Here is a 16,315-nt window from a genome sequence, read left to right as displayed (position 1 = left end):
ATATTGCTTAGTTAATAATTAAATAAGGCTAGGTAAACACTATAAATGCTTCTCATCCTTCTTTCTGTGAGTGAATGTGTTGATTTTTATAATTGTGTAAATACTGTATTTGTATGCTGTCAATCATTGTATAATAGTGTGTAGTTAGTTACATTTCCTACAATACTTCAATTGTATTCTTTATCTTATATTTATTCATAGTTGATTCTGTGATAAGGAGTGTGCTGATAGCTACATAGCCACCACGCAAGGCGGCTGCCCGGAGAGGACAAACACCCCAGTGTCACCCACAGGGTGCGGATACTTTACGTTTGTCATGTCTCGAAATATATTTTGTAAATAGTGTATCATACCCAATGTATGATCAGTTAATGAATTAATATAGCAGTTTCAACAAAGTTGTAATTGTATTTGAAATGTTCATTGTATTTTAGAACCATGGACCTTCAATATATTGTATCTTATAAGTAATGTCGGGATGGAGTTATCGCCCTTGATGAATTGTTTGTTTACTTTAGGGTTTAGATAATGATTTTGTATATCATTGATTATCATGTTCCTGTACATGTACAGAATATAGACATATGTTCATATTAAATGAAAGGTCTTTGTAATGTATTAATTTATGTGTGTTTGAAACCTGTGTACTACCGTTTTTATACAATAATTGTTTTGTACATTACAGGGTGTCATTATCTACTAAGGCAATAATGACTAACACCCGCAGCCTGTGTTGGACCTTCTATTTGCCATCACAAACCCCGGTTACAGTATTATATTTTATTAATTTTAGTCAAAATTTCATTCAATATTGTTTACATTAATTTTGGCGAAATTGTGTGTGAAGTGATCAGTGGTTGGCACAGCAACCATGGTCAGACTACAGCTATTGACGCCTCGAAACTTTAGTGGCCAGAGAATGGATACATATATTATAAATGGTGTACTTTGACACGTCAAAAGAAATATTTGTAGCAATTTGACTATCATATGTCAACATGTTTTCGAAAAATACATGTCGCACGGGAAGTCCCTATGGTGACAGGTCATATTGATCCATACGTCAAAATATCCAGCAATGGCAATCACCTGTACCAAGTGCTACACTAATGGTTATTATAACATTAAATATATATAGTCAAAGTTGCAACTAAAGTGATACGATATTGGAATATATTATTCCTGATCGAACAATAATTTCAGATAAAATTTCTTCCGACTATTGCATCAAAATGCTTTGAAGTTGTATCATTAGGCATTTTGTAACAGAATCACCAGTAGATTGGCAGAAAACAGGTGTACAGCTGATTGCTATTTCCGGCTTAGGTTACGAGAAAATACACACAGTAACCTTACTCTCCGAATATAAATCAGTATTAATGAGAGCAGGGAATATAATTTCAAAGGTAAATCATAGTGTCTGGAAATGATTCATTTCAAATTTCATATTTTTAAGGGCGAGGTTTGTTTTACCTGTTCGTTCACCTGAATTCATGGAAGGGATATGATGTGGGTTTTTTAAAGCGCATAATATTTGATAAATATTTTTGTACACTATGAATCATAAACAACTACTATTCTAATCATTTTTCAAACTCTGAAACATACATTGTAGATCGTGTTAGGTGGACAGAGCACTGATTGTTGTGTTGGTCATCAACGGCACCAACGGGATCGGGTGGTCAGGTTCAATGATTTGGTTGATGCATGTCATTCCAATTGCATGTCATCACAATCCCAATTGCGTGGATCGATGCTCATGACATCAATGACTGGATTATCTGGTCCAGACTCGATTATTTACAGACCGCCATCATAAAGTTGGAATATTGCTGAGTGCAGCGTTAAACAACAAACAAACAAACAAACAACAGCAGGAGACATTGTCAGTACCCAGAGGGCATCACTGTCTCCTGACAAAAAATTTCTGAAAAGTTGAACGATACAGACGTGAAGTACACTGATTATTTTCTGGTGTTTCAACTTTGAAGTTTTCTGCTGTTTTGAAATTTGAAGTCTTTTGAAGGAAAGTTAGAGGAAGTTTCACTTTGAAGCTTAACAACTTCAGTAGTCTTGTTATTTAGACCTTCATGTATCATTGCAGCCCTCCCATAAGGAAGTCATGATACCTATACAGCCCTCCCAGCTAACTTGTTTGGGTTTTTCTGAGAATGTGACTGGCCAATCATATAGCTACAACTCCAGCAGGGGGAGAAGGTACCTGTTGAGTCCATAGACATAGGCTACTCCGATGGTCTCTGCTAGAGCCACCAGGATGAGGGGGAAGGAGCCAGCGAAGGTGTCAAACAGCGCCACCCAGTAGGAGCCACTCCCAAGGACAAACAGGATCCCCGTGAGGCAGCTGGTACCACATAACACGGCTGTAGAGAGGAGACGACAGTCAGTGAGTCACAACACAGTAACATGCTGGGGTAATGACAAGTTTGGGTGTCGCAAGCTTGGCATGTAATGTAGTTCTCTATCACATTTTGTACTTTCCATGTGTCTGGATGGCTAGGTAGCCTACAGTCTCATCCTAATTTGCATATCTGTGGAAGTAAATGTAGTCGTGGCAAATACACACCTGAAAATGTTAAAAAAAATTCAGAAGACTATGAATGGTTCACAATATAGTCCATGTGTTGCAATATCATACCAATGAAATGCAAAATGGATAAATGGAAAGTTGAAAGTTGTCTATTTGTCCATACCAACTCGTCACAATAATTTCAGATATTGTCATGAAGTAGAGAAAAAGTTGTTTCACAAACTCTCATGTAATTGTTGGTGTATTAATACCTGTTGTTACAAGGTTGTCTTCCCTGTAAACTGAACAGCCCTACATTCGAACGTCAAATTCAAACATGGTTGGCTAACTTGTCTGAAATTATGTTGATGAGTTGGTATGGACAAATAAAAAACTTTCATGCCATTTTAGATGAATTGTTGTTATCTGATTTATCTATATTGCATTTCATCGGTATGACTTTGCAGCAAACAGACTTTACAACACAATGGCAAATGGCTAAAAATGTTAACATTCAAAGCAATTATTGTTGTATCATACTCGCAACTAATACTCTGGCTGCATGTTTGTCACTGGCCTCAAAATCCAATCCAGACAATGAACATTTATCTAGAGAAACAAACAAGGCAGTTGAACCCCTAACTACGAAAACCTGATACAACTAATGTTAGAACAATTGAATAGAGACACAATGGTAATTGATCGTGTTGATAACATCAATCACCATATGTATTGATGAAACTTAAGTCATATCTTAGAATTCAATATTCAAAACATATGTTTTTGTTTAATTAAATAACCATTTTTGTACATGATCAAAATTCCACACAGTATGAACCATCTGCTACCATAAATATTTTTATTCAATTAATTGCCGGAACCATGTCGTCACCTGTGGTGCAGTTGTGTCCTCGGTGCTTCTGTTCATCGATGTTGGTCTATCCATGGTGATATTCTTCATGGAGACATGTATTCATTTGTCAAGAGTGCCTTGATTTGCTATGCAGAGTTGGGTTCTTTATATATTAGGTGGGTTTGATCAAATCAAATCAAATATTGTTAAAAACCAGCTGACAAATGTCAGCAGCAGACCTTCCAGTGTATGACAGTTTTACCACCCAGAACAATACATCAAACAGACACATACCTGAAAGAAGCCATTTTTTCTTCATCCAAGGGTAAAGTTGAAGGTCATGAAGTGATGTGGAAACACCTTCAATAGTGCCAAACTCGCTGCCCAGGCCCAAAGACAGGAGCATGAGAAAGAAAACAATGGACCAGAACGGCGCTGAGGGTCCAAATTCATTGATGGCTTGAGTGAAGATGATAAAGGCCAGGCCGGTCCCTTCAGCTCCCTTGATGAACAGAACAGGCATTACCATCAGCACACAGCTCCACAGAGATCGGGGATCTTTAAGTCATCAGCAGTTGCATTATCTAAATCTATTAAGATAACTGAAAACATCTACACAAATGTCATGGGAGGCAACATGTTTCCAACATAGCTTCTCAATTTCCTACAAAAATTTTTTTATCAAAGGTTTACTATTTTTTCAAAGTTACTTACTTATTTTGGTCATTTTATAAGACTTCAACCTAATAATGAAGACAAACACTGATGCTGAATTTCAGCAAATTTGGTGTTACAGATTCTGAGAAAATAGAGAAAATCATCAACCATATCTTCTTGTAGTTATTATCATTCACACACAGCCTCAGTTTTCATAGCCTTGTAATTTTTTAGAATAAAATATACCTGACAAAGACTGCAAAATATCACAATAACGTTCACCGCTGCCTATGAGGGTGTCAAGGTAATAAAGCACTCAGCGGTTTGGATTGTGTCTGGGGTCATTATTTATTCTATGACTGGATTATATATCTAGATCTGATGTGATGAATGTATTACATGTTATGTAATATGCACGTGGTAGTGCAACAAGAGAGAAATGATCAGTCAAGTTGCAAAAAACATCGATCAAAGGTATAACCGATACTACCTTGATTGATTAATCACTGTTATCTTGCACAGTGGATTTGTCAAAGTAAGTGTTTATATATGTCGGTTTACTAAAGCAGATGGAATACATCCACATCTGGGCGTAAAGTTCCGTTGTAAAAACAACATACTTTGTTCAAAGGATTAGCCGATAATACCGTGATTATTCTCTATGGATTGACTAGTGGTTAAACCTATAGATTTGTTAAAGAACTGTGGACATCAGGAACCCAGTTGTCACATGTGCTATTAAAATATTAGTTTGTTATAAAGACAAGTTTCTTTGTACAGGTGCAGATGTATGGGGTATTGTTCCTTTATGTGGATATCTGCGGATACATTCCTCAAAACATGGTAACTGCCTGATATTATACATATAGATTTTGTCGGTTGTAATTATGATATTTGCATTTTATGTTCATATATTTGCTGTAGCAAGAACGCGGGAAGCCTCAATTGTGACCGATCAAGTTGTTCCATACTTAAACATATATCCAGCAATAGCAATCAGTTGTTCCAAAGTGCTATGCTTATGGTGATAATTATTTTACAAATATACAGTAAAAGCTGCAAATAAAATAAATTGATGTCAAATATTTTATATCTGAAAAATAATAGTTTCAGATACTATTCATCCGATCACTGCATCAAAATTCTTTAAAGTTATATTTATTGTGTATTTTTCAACCGAATCACCGATGAGAATCACTCAGTCTGGCAGTTTCACAGGAGATGTTTTTCACAGTGCCAAGAAAACATTTGAAAAAATTTAGGCGTATTGGCAAAATTTAATATAATGCCAAAAGACAGAATGTATGTGGAGCCCCATAAGTAAATGACCGTTTACCAAAATTCATTACATTTTGTGCAAAAATAGCTGGGTGATAGATATAAATCAGTTTTCAGTATGGCTTCCATGTCGGTTATGTTGAAAATCAGATTTAGACCTCTGGAACAAACTAAGGTGTGATCATTTGTGGGATCAAGTGTGTTAAGTCTCAGCTTCATTGGTCCAGTGATTCTTCGAAGATGACATTAACATTTAGTTCAATTTTAGTTCAATTTAGTTCCTTTATTTCAACTACCAATTACATATAAACCAAATGTCATAACATTTTGGACAAGAATGTAAGAGTAAGAGCCACAAGCCATTTTTCAAATGGCGGCCATACTGAAATAGAATCAACACCTCATGACTAAACTGCGGATTCGTCACTGGAAGGAACATTCGTAAGCACGTTAGTTTTCAGCATCAATGGTTTAGAGGTTTCAGAGAAGAAGCTGTTGACAACAGACGAGGGGAAGGTGGATAATATAAGACCATAATTTAAGCCTACTTGACTTTCAGTCAGTTGAACTATAAATGAAAACAATCATCTTTCATCCTTCATTTATTCATTTATCTGTCCATGGATTGTTACCTTATTGAGGTCATCTTGTAAGCTACAATGTCGGAGTTTTTCTGTGGTGTTGGTGATGTTAGCGATGTTGTCAGCAAACTGTTCCAGGTACACCGACTGCGTCAGTGTCGTCTCGTTATACTCCACATTATATGGGCTTATTTCAAGAAGCAATTCAATATTCCTGTAAAAATCAAACAGATGCAATGCTGTTAATCAAAAGGAATAAAATCATTTTGCCACAGAAATCAAGAAAGTTTATGCTGTGTGTAAATTAATCTTTGGAAAATGTACTTAAAATTCTGAGTGATTTCTGTTTAATGCCAGTCATCAATATGAGTATTATTTATATGACACAAAGATTTTTAATCAGGAAGACAAACAGACATAAGGTATTGGGGACATATTCTGAGATGTATAAACTTAACAGCACAAATACTCATTAGGCCTTTTAGTTTTTATTACTTGGTCTTACAAAAATTTGGTCCAAAATTCAATGCATGTGGTCCAAAATATAATACACATGTCAACTTCCAGATTAGCACTGCTCCAAATCAATGAAAAACTGATGCAAAAGATAACTGATTGATAATTTTGTGTGTAAGAATAGAGATTTTTATACATATTATTCACCATATCTTACAAACAGTTGTGATAAAATCTTCTGTGTTTTTTTTTCTCTATTTTATCTAATAAGCGCCCACAGGGATATTTGCTAATATATTAGCTAATGAACAATCACAATAAGCACCCCTTCCGATTGATCAATGTACACAAGACTTATTTATTCGTCTATAACACGAGGTCGTGTGTTATATGCACCCTTAATTATGGGCAATTAAATTCTGGAAAAATATATCTGTCGTATATAAACATTTCAGGCTGTCAGCATAAACCGCGAAATTTACAATCTTTCAACTCTGTCTTTTTTTCACCAAAATAATATTCTAATAAGAGCCCCCTATTTCAAATTTTGAGAGCACCCTGGGCGCTTATTGCGTCGAATACGGTACATTCTTTTGGTCAGCTGGCCAAATAAGCGATGTTAAAAAATATTTGGCCTTATAAAAGAAGATTTCAATCCAGACATTTTGAAAATTAGGTCAGACTTGTAGATTTTCTTAATTCATAGATGAGCCTACACTAACTAAAAAACTCCAAAACATATTTATGGAACTTATATTTTTATTATTTTCTGTTTTTTATATTGGTTCCGATTTGCATCACCCAACAACACTCTCTGTCTCATCTTGTTTCCTGTCTCTCGCATATTGAAATAGGAAAAACTGTTTATCTGGACAATAAATAATTTTCATCTAACAGCAAACTATACTGTAAATAATGAAATTAATGTGCCGAACCCCAGTCTATTAAGAGCCATGTAATTGATGCGAGCACCCATGTTTCTTTGATAAGAATGCCAAGAACAAAGATGTCGTCACACAGAGTTGGTGACTGCCAGTCCTATTTGGTCCACAGACCTTTCAAAAACATATTCAGCACTCTTTGTCATTCAGTAAGTTACACAAATCAAGTCTCAATGTCCCTGTCAAGCTCATAATTCCTCACTGCATGCTACAGCATCAACAGATCAAAGAGTTGAATGTCCTCTTCAACACTGCCTGTACAAGTTACTTGTTATCAGACACAACCCCGGCAAGATTGTGCCATACAATGCCCTGGAGGGGGGGGGACATGTTCACATTGATTCACCAAGTCGGGGCTATGGTAATTTGTCACTGGCCTCTACAAATACAACTTGGCACACTGTCATGGCAGAACGTGTGGTTTCCGATGTGGCTGGATTGTGACCTTGACTTGCTAACACTGTAGGGGCCAAACTTAGTGATTCACATATTCTGAATGTGAATGTTGTGTAAGATTAAAAACTTTATTGGAATGGGATTGAATGTTCAAAAAGTGTAAATTAACAAAACAAATGATAAGTTTGAATGAGAGAAGCATATGACATTTCTTAGGTTGACAAAATGAAATGTCATGAAAATTTGGGGTCATATCACATTATTTCAAAATTTAATTGACCCATGAAAATATTTTACACGTTTTAAATAACACCCTAAAAGGGCCATAAATCTATATCAATATATTAAAATGCAATTAATAATTGATAATTTGAAATCATTGACATCTGTATTCAAGTGCCTAGCATATTACAAATTCAACGAATTACATTTAACATGCATGAAGATGACAAATGTTATTTATCAAAGGACCTATAATAAACTAATACAAACTGTCAAGTTCCATATAAGGACTGCTACTAATGAATGAAACAAGTTTTAACATGACAAGATACTGAAATAAAAGATTTTTTTCTTTTGTGGGAATAAATATTTTTAGATGTGCTATTCACTATTTCTCAAAAACAGTGGTGTTAAAATCTTTTTTTTTCATTTCACCTACCAATAGTTGTAAAATAGCACTGGCTCCCAAAAAATTTTTCTTTCCTAATTTCAGTTGCTACTGTTTTGTAAAGCCTGTGGCAATCTTTTCATGTCAGGTATTGTTTACTATGTCAGGCCAAACATGCTATGTCATTGGTAATCATCGGATGTCAATTTTACATCACAATTACAATATTTTATCATGTAAATCACCATGCTGTTCACGTTCTGATGTGATATATGTTAATGTTTTGTATATTTTTAGGCTTTTGTTGATGTGCTACTTGATGATAACTGCACTTACAAATTGTCTTGTTGGCTACCATGTGGTGCTTTTCCTAGTGACTTTGGCCGTGTTCCACAACGCGATCATAGTGTACGACTGTTGTACGTCTATGACTAAGTATGGGGGTCACAATCATCTTAACACAAAGATTGGTCTGTTGGCTCATGAAATACTTCTCGCTTTATGTATCATGTATATCTCATAGAATATGCTTTGAGAAGTTTGCTACTGTAATAGGTGCCCTCTAACATCAATAAAAGGTGCCCAGTAGAACCATATCAATAGGTGGCAAAAGGTCTGATATGTAACTGCGGTGCTTAGCTTTGTGCTCTCTTCTCCCTGTGCAGTATTCTTTCGTCTATATGTCGTATTATGCTCCTGACCAGGTTATCAACTCCAATCATACATAAACACAAAGTGTGAAGTTTAATTTAAAGTTTATTTTAACAAACACAAGAGGGGGCAAACCTCCATCAACTTAATTTATAGACCTATCAACTTTTCCCCCTTCCTTACTTACAACTTTTATACACCAACTCTTGAACTTTATATACTACAACCACCCATCTAACTCCCGTAATAAAATGTCCTAAAACAAACCTAATTTATTCCTGTGCTAATTCTCCCCGGGCCATATCTAACACTAACCTAAGAACATTATCCCAAGCAAGTAAACTAATAACTGATGAAATGTGAACAGATGCTGGTGAAAGGACGACAGCCGATTCCCTACCCAGGGTAGGCTTACTTAGCCGACACGCAGACCATGTGACCAGGAAAGCTGACACAACCAATGAAACGCTCCTTACATCACGGGTCTCTCAATCATGGCTTCTGCCTTTCTCAGGATGCAAGGAGTGTGGCATTGTCACATCTTCCCAGTCTCTTTAGAATCTCTTCAGACATTCACCTGACAACTTCTGTCCCTTGACCGACATTTGTGACAAAAAGTCACACAGATTCAAAAATTATATTTTGACCATTTTCATAAAAATTCTCATCAAATACATAATTGCAGTCACCACAGTGATTTTCTATTATACCCCCACTGTCCTAGAACAAGTACCTACTTAGGTGATATATTATTCATGTACCTGTAAACAATTGTATCATAGTAACTATTAGGGCTGTCACGATTCACTCGCGTATTCGGCGAATCGAACCATATCCATTCATGAACTGTATTCGTTATTCGTGACCACTAGAATCGAATATTTATGAATATGCAATCATGTGCATTTAAATACCCTGTACCTACAAATATACATTAGAACAACATATTATATGCATAGATTTCTTCAAAGACAACACTCTTATAATACTTAATTTGACAGTATTGTTGTCACTGGTCATTTGACACATTTGAGCAGATACTAGTACCTGGATAAGTGCAGCATTTAAATGTATAAAATATTAATAGTTAACCAACCATGTCAAACAATTTATGTTATTGTTTCACTGAATATAAGAAATAATACATCAGCTGCTGACTTGTTATTGTATTCGTGAATTATTATCCGTATTCATTACCCTATAGTTAAGATATGAATTGTATTAGCCTCATAGTGTATTCGTTGCAGCCCTAGTAACTATTCCCAGTCGTAAAATATATTGATCTCTGAAGATCATTCCATGGTCATGTTGTTCTTTGAACTACCCCCTGTAAAGGGAGTGGCATACATCTCGGGTACAGTACTTACTGGCTGATGCAGTTCTCATACATAAGGGTGGCCTTGAAACCCAGGATAGAGAAGATGACTGTGCAGGCAAAGATGGCGGTGAACCAGTTGCAAAGGGAGACAATAATTGCATCTTTCTCACAGTTGTTCTTCCTGGGGTTGTAGCTGGAAAAGGCAATAAGGCCGCCGAATGCCAGGCCGAATGAATAGAAGATCTGAGTAGCCGCATCCAGCCAGCACTGTGGATCTTTTAAACTCTCCATCTGTTATAAAACAAATACATGTCAGAAATCTACAACATTAGATTCCTGGTCATGTTAAGATAAATTTGCATATGTAGTTAAAGTATTTTCAGATCCAATTTGCAGGCATCATAGTAAAGTTCATCAGTCACAGAGACTGGGAGGCACTGGTGACCACCATGTACATGCAAGTACACAGGCCAGTCTAACCAGTTTAGGTAATTAGATGCAGTGATCAGCCTTGACAAAAAGACAAGTGTGACTGCCCACTGACTTGGCACACCTAAGAAATAGTGACATTTTGTTTTATTCAGTACATTCACTCATGTAACTTAGTAGAAGATGTCTAAAGACTTTAAAAAAAATTGAGATAGAGAGAGTGTCATTTCTTCTCTCATTCTTTCCTTCTCAGTTGGAGAGAGAGAGAGAGAGAGATGGAAGGACGAGAAGAGAAAAGTGAAAGAAAGCAGGAAGGAGAAAGTGAAAGAGGGTTTGGCGATGGTGATGTTCCAAGTTTAAATGACATTCAAGGACACTAGAAAGTCGGTACCATCTCGTGTTTCTCTCTGAGGCCTTACTCTTTCTGCATCATTCATTGTTATTATCACACTGAATACATGATCATCTAACAGCTGTCACCTGCATTAAGTCATAGGACTTCATTTGTTTCTATAGAGACCAGATGCTCTCTGGTGTCCATTTCATGTTCTCATATCTCATCCCTTCCTTTACTGAATATATCCCTATTTTTTCAATATCTATGTCAATCATATCATATATAAATAATCGCTTAATAATGTTTATTATGTTGTCTTATTATTTTTTTTGTTCGTTTGTTTCTGTCTTCAGTCCAGCCCTTTCCTAATATATCCTCAATGTTTTCTCATTGCATGACCTCCATCTAGCTAACATTTTATATCAACCCTCGGAATTGTTTCACAACACCGTGCTTTCACTGCAAAGGGTTGCCTTGACATTTGACCTGACATTGGATTCATATTTCAGGTGAAAATCCTTTTGCATTGAAACTTATATTGCTTACATATGCTTATGACAAAAGTGGATAAATGTTTGAATCAAAATGTTGTGATTGTGTGAATAAAATCTTTCATGGACGGTCTAGATTTGGTTGTATTTTTAAGAGCTGTATCAGTTGAATCAAACATGCATTCTACATTTGAGTTTCACTGATTCATAGAGCCACAATCGCAGTGCATATTATTCTCAAATTTAAGAAGAGATCATCACACCTTATCAAAAAAGGGGTCACTTGTGGCCCAGCTGTCTTAGGCACCACAACTTGCTGTGCAGATATCAATGAAATACTCTTCGAAGCAGTGTTGAACCAATCTAACTCACTAGAAAGAAAAGCATAATCAACACTAGTAGACATGGCGTGAGCAGGCTGTGAGCACAAGACATGGGTTATCTGTGAGGGCTCCAGGCTACACACAAGTGTAATGTATATGTAACCCTACACTGGACAGACTGTCACACATGTGGAGTCCAGACAGGCTCTGGTTCCACTGGTTCACTGTTCCAAGACATCTCACTGGGTTACTGGGCCACACCGTACAACCTAGCCAGCTCCTCTCTAGGGCAACACACTCATTCTAGTCATGACTAATTTTGCCAAATTAACGATGAGTGTGTGTCATGTTTATTTTCCAACATATCCATGTCAGGCTTAGAAACTGTTCCCGAGGACCAGTCATCATCATCAATAAGCATAAAGACCCTTGCCAAGACAAGACCCAAAGACGCACCTAGACTAGACTCTAAGACGCATCACAAAAAGAAATATGTTCCAAGTCATGAAAAGCTATCCCTTTCCTAAAAGACCCTACAGCCTATAAAAATACTTATATTCCATTTCAACAACCATTATATAAAGTGCTGGAAGGGTACTTTCAAAATATCTGAAACATCATCTCAGTCTAATCTTTGCATTATTCAGAAAACTTTGTTTGCTCACCGACATTTCAAATCAGAAAAACTTTCAACTATTACCACCAGATTAGAAAAAGTTGAAGGGTCGTTGGCACATGCATAAGGTAACCTTATTTAGGTCCATGACTGAATGGTCCCAGTGGAAGCTCTGTAAAATGATGGTCCCAGGGTTTTCAATGAGATTTATCCGTGTATAACCCACTTGGTCTCTCATTACATCGGAGATCTCATTCCTGAGTGAACCAGTGTTTTCATTGGAGAGGAATACAAACACAACTCTTGACTATGTCAGGGTCCATCAACTCTGATGATTGGTTGATTATGTTTATCAACAAATGCTTGAAGGATGAAGGCGAGGATCCCACGAATGCCTGCACAGGCAACTGTGATACTAGAATAAATTCTTCAATTCATAGAGTGAGTGAGTGAGTCAGCTTGATGTGGGGGGAACCCCAAATAGATGCAGTACTTCATTTACCACTTTAGTGTAACTTTTGTGTAACAACATTTATTTTGTATGTCTCTGATGTACTCTGATGCAAGAAAAAATAGTATTTAACATTATTCTCGAAGCTTTAATGTTCTGCAAAATTGGGACAAGTGCTCACTGTCCCATGATTTTATGGAGTGGTGATGAGCTATCAATTTTCCCTAAAACTACTGTGGAACGCCTAGCAATCACCCCCCAACAAGACTACGGTGAGATGTCTAGCAATCACTGCCCAACAAGACTACGCTGTGATGTCTAGCAATCACCCCCCCCCAGCAAGACTAGGGTGTGATGTCTAGCAATCACCCCCCAGCAAGACTAGGGTGCGATGTCTAGCAATCACCCCCCCAGCAAGACTAGGGTGTGATGTCTAGCAATCACTGCCCAACAAGACTAGGGTGTGATGTCTAGCAATCACTGCCCAACAAGACTACAGTGTGATGTCTAGCAATCACCCCCAAAGAAGACTCCAGTGTGATGTCTAGCAATCACCCCAAAACAAGACTACGGTGTGATGTCTAGCAATATGTTGAGGTGTTGTGTGAAAAGGTGATGGTCCTAAGGTGTTGTGTGATGAGGATATATGGCAATGATGTTTGGGTGATGGTGTTGAGGTGATGGTGTTGAGGTGATGGAGTTGAGGTGATGGCGTTGAGGTGATGGCGTTGAGGTGATGGTGTTGAGGTGTTGTGTGAAGAGGTGTTGGAGTTGAGGTGATGGCGTTGAGGTGAAGGTGTTGGTGTTGCGGTGTTGGTGTTGAAGTTGAGGTGTTGGTGTTGAGGTGTTGGTGTTGAGGTGTTGGCATTGAGGTGAAGGTGTTAGGTGTTGAGGTGAAGGCGTTGGCGTTGGTGTTGAGGTGAAGGTGTTGGCATTGGTGTTGAGATGATGGTGTTGGTGTTGCGGTGTTGGTGTTGAGGTGTTGGTGTTGAAGTGTTGGTGTTGAAGTGTTGGTGTTGCGGTGTTGGTGTTGCGGTGTTGGTGTTGAAGTGTTGGTGTTGAAGTGTTGGTGTTGCGGTGTTGGTGTTGAAGTGTTGGTGTTGAGGTGTTGGTGTTTAAGTGTTGGTGTTGAGGTGTTGGTGTTGAGGTGTTGGTGTTGAGGTGATGGCGCTGAGGTGTTGGCATTGAGGTGAAGGTGTTAGGTGTTGAGGTGAAGGCGTTGGCGTTGGTGTTGAGGTGAAGGTGTTGGCATTGGTGTTGAGGTGATGGTGTTGGTGTTGAGGTGAAGGTGTTGGTGTTGAGGTGAAGGTGTTAGGTGTTGGTGTTGAGGTGATGACACAGATGTTGGTGGTAAGGTGAAGGTGTTTGGGTGATGGTGTTGGGGTGACGGTGTTGAGGTGATGATGTTGAGGTGATGATGTTGAGGTGTTGGTGTTGAAGTGAAGGTGTTAGGTGTTGAGGTGTTGGTGTTGAGGTGATGGCGTTGAGGTGATGACACTGAGATGTTGGTGTTAAGGTGATGGTGTTGGGGTAATGGTGTTAACACTTCAATTTCAAATGACACCTGTCATTAGTGATATTTCCATGTACATTTTTATGAAACTAATAGTATTCATAATGATTTGTCTTACACAAGACATGCCGTGAGTTATGTTTTACAGTATAAACTAAAACCCTATCCCTCACTCTTAAAGGACAAAATATTTTGTGTAAACAGCCGCAAGTCCTGAACATTTCACCAGATGCCACATTCCCACCAACCCTGAGAGAGCCAACTCTAGATGACAGGAACCATGTTTATTACCTCCCTGACATGCTCTAGCCATTAAACACACCACCTAACAACCTCAACACAGACATGTTTCACTCCAAACATTTACTATATATTTGCCGAATACATTTTTTAACTGAGGGTTGGTTAGTTGCACTGGAATGTTTGGAAATTTATGATGCCCTTTGCGTACATAATTTTCTTTCAAGCAATGACAATTAAAATTTTGTCCTTATACAAATTTTACCCCTATTTGTATTTGATAAGAATTTTGTTACTTACCACGATGCATGGTACTATAGCGCCCTTCAATATAGCCCTAACCCGGTTATAGCGCGCAGTAAAGCATGGCTCCCAAAATATACTTACATTTTTAATAAACACAAGTTTTACATGGACATGATGTTTTTCCCCACCCCAAAACATTTTCAACTGATTCCTGGTGAGCACACAACACCAGAAATATCAGTCAACAAATCCAAACTGAAGTACACAATCTAATTCCATTATTATACTGTCTGGTTATAAAATCGTGTTAACCTTGGTTAAAAGGCTGATCGTCTATAATGCTCATCAATTATTTGGACCCCCAAGGTAGTGTTGTAGCGAAAGATCACTGTACCTGGTTTAGGAATGTCCATTACTTTACATATCTTTTCACAGAGCATGGTCATTAATGGCATTGATTGGAAACGGTTCACCTTCATTATAAATACAATTAAGATCACTTATACAAACTGTGTTTTTGTAGCTTGAAGGTTTTCAACATTGCTTTAATAACCATATTTGAATGAAGTCATGCCTCCTCAACGTGTTACAAGGGACACAGGATGTTGACTTGATCATTCTCTTAAAATATTAGATCCAGATTGAAAAACTATATTTTATATCTTGCTGGGTGATGACTTTGGTGTCAAGAATATTTTAATGTGTCACGATTTTATAGTTAGCAAGGCTTTTCTTTGGTCTGAATGTTCAATAAATGTTATAAGTCTTGCAAAGCTTGTTTTCTTTCCTGGTGCACTCAGAGGAACGTGCAAGTATTTGGGGAATAAGACATAACACATATATCCTTATCACAAGTGCTGCTTGCTGTCACATGCTGGGATCTTCCCCCTCATGTGTCAAGGCTAAAAAAACAAGCAACTGTAGAACAGCAATTCTTGCATAGTCAGCATGTCTGGCACACACAGAGAAAACATCCATAGATCAGCTGCATGTCACCAGTGTTTTGTACATCAATCTGACTGTAAATACAGGCATCTCTATACTCTCCCAAACATACACAACTGCTCATGCTCGTAACATGGTGTTCCCATATGTGAAGAAACACTTGATGACCCCCCATTCTCTTCGCCCACAGCCATTGTGCCCCAGTTGATTGCTTCCTGACAACAACATTCTGGTTGGAAGACAAGTTCCAGAATACCCAGGACCAGATGGTCAGGAAACACTGTGGCAGCTTGCCCCATTTTCAACATGACATCTCTTAACTGTCCATCAGTGCCTTCCATTTCACTCACTATATATCGTGATTACTGATGATGGGCATATTTATCATTAATGTGGCATGGCATGCTTGAATATGAGTTGTTCTTTAGAATTGGCTATTGGAAAAATGTCAAGACT

The 16,315-nt window shown here is 37.6% G+C and overlaps 1 protein-coding gene across 1 annotated transcript in view; it reads right to left on the bottom strand.

The window, feature by feature from the left end:
* LOC139454216 (sodium- and chloride-dependent transporter XTRP3-like) overlaps positions 1–16,315 on the bottom strand; it is a 44,985-nt gene that overhangs the window by 12,098 nt on the left and 16,572 nt on the right. The window contains exons 4-7 of the mRNA XM_071235793.1: positions 10,318–10,559; positions 5,948–6,110; positions 3,675–3,882; positions 2,222–2,381 (exon numbers count right to left, since the gene is read on the bottom strand). Of these exons, the coding sequence (XP_071091894.1) occupies positions 2,222–2,381; positions 3,675–3,882; positions 5,948–6,110; positions 10,318–10,559 (773 nt within the window). The remainder of the gene's footprint in view (positions 1–2,221; positions 2,382–3,674; positions 3,883–5,947; positions 6,111–10,317; positions 10,560–16,315) is intronic.

The sequence above is a fragment of the Haliotis cracherodii genome, unplaced genomic scaffold (assembly GCF_022045235.1).
Source record: "Haliotis cracherodii isolate W230 unplaced genomic scaffold, xgHalCrac1.p SCAF_10, whole genome shotgun sequence".
Taxonomy (NCBI): domain Eukaryota; kingdom Metazoa; phylum Mollusca; class Gastropoda; order Lepetellida; family Haliotidae; genus Haliotis; species Haliotis cracherodii.
The sequence above is the reverse complement of the archived record's forward strand: the minus strand, read 5'-3'. Positions and strand labels throughout refer to the sequence as shown.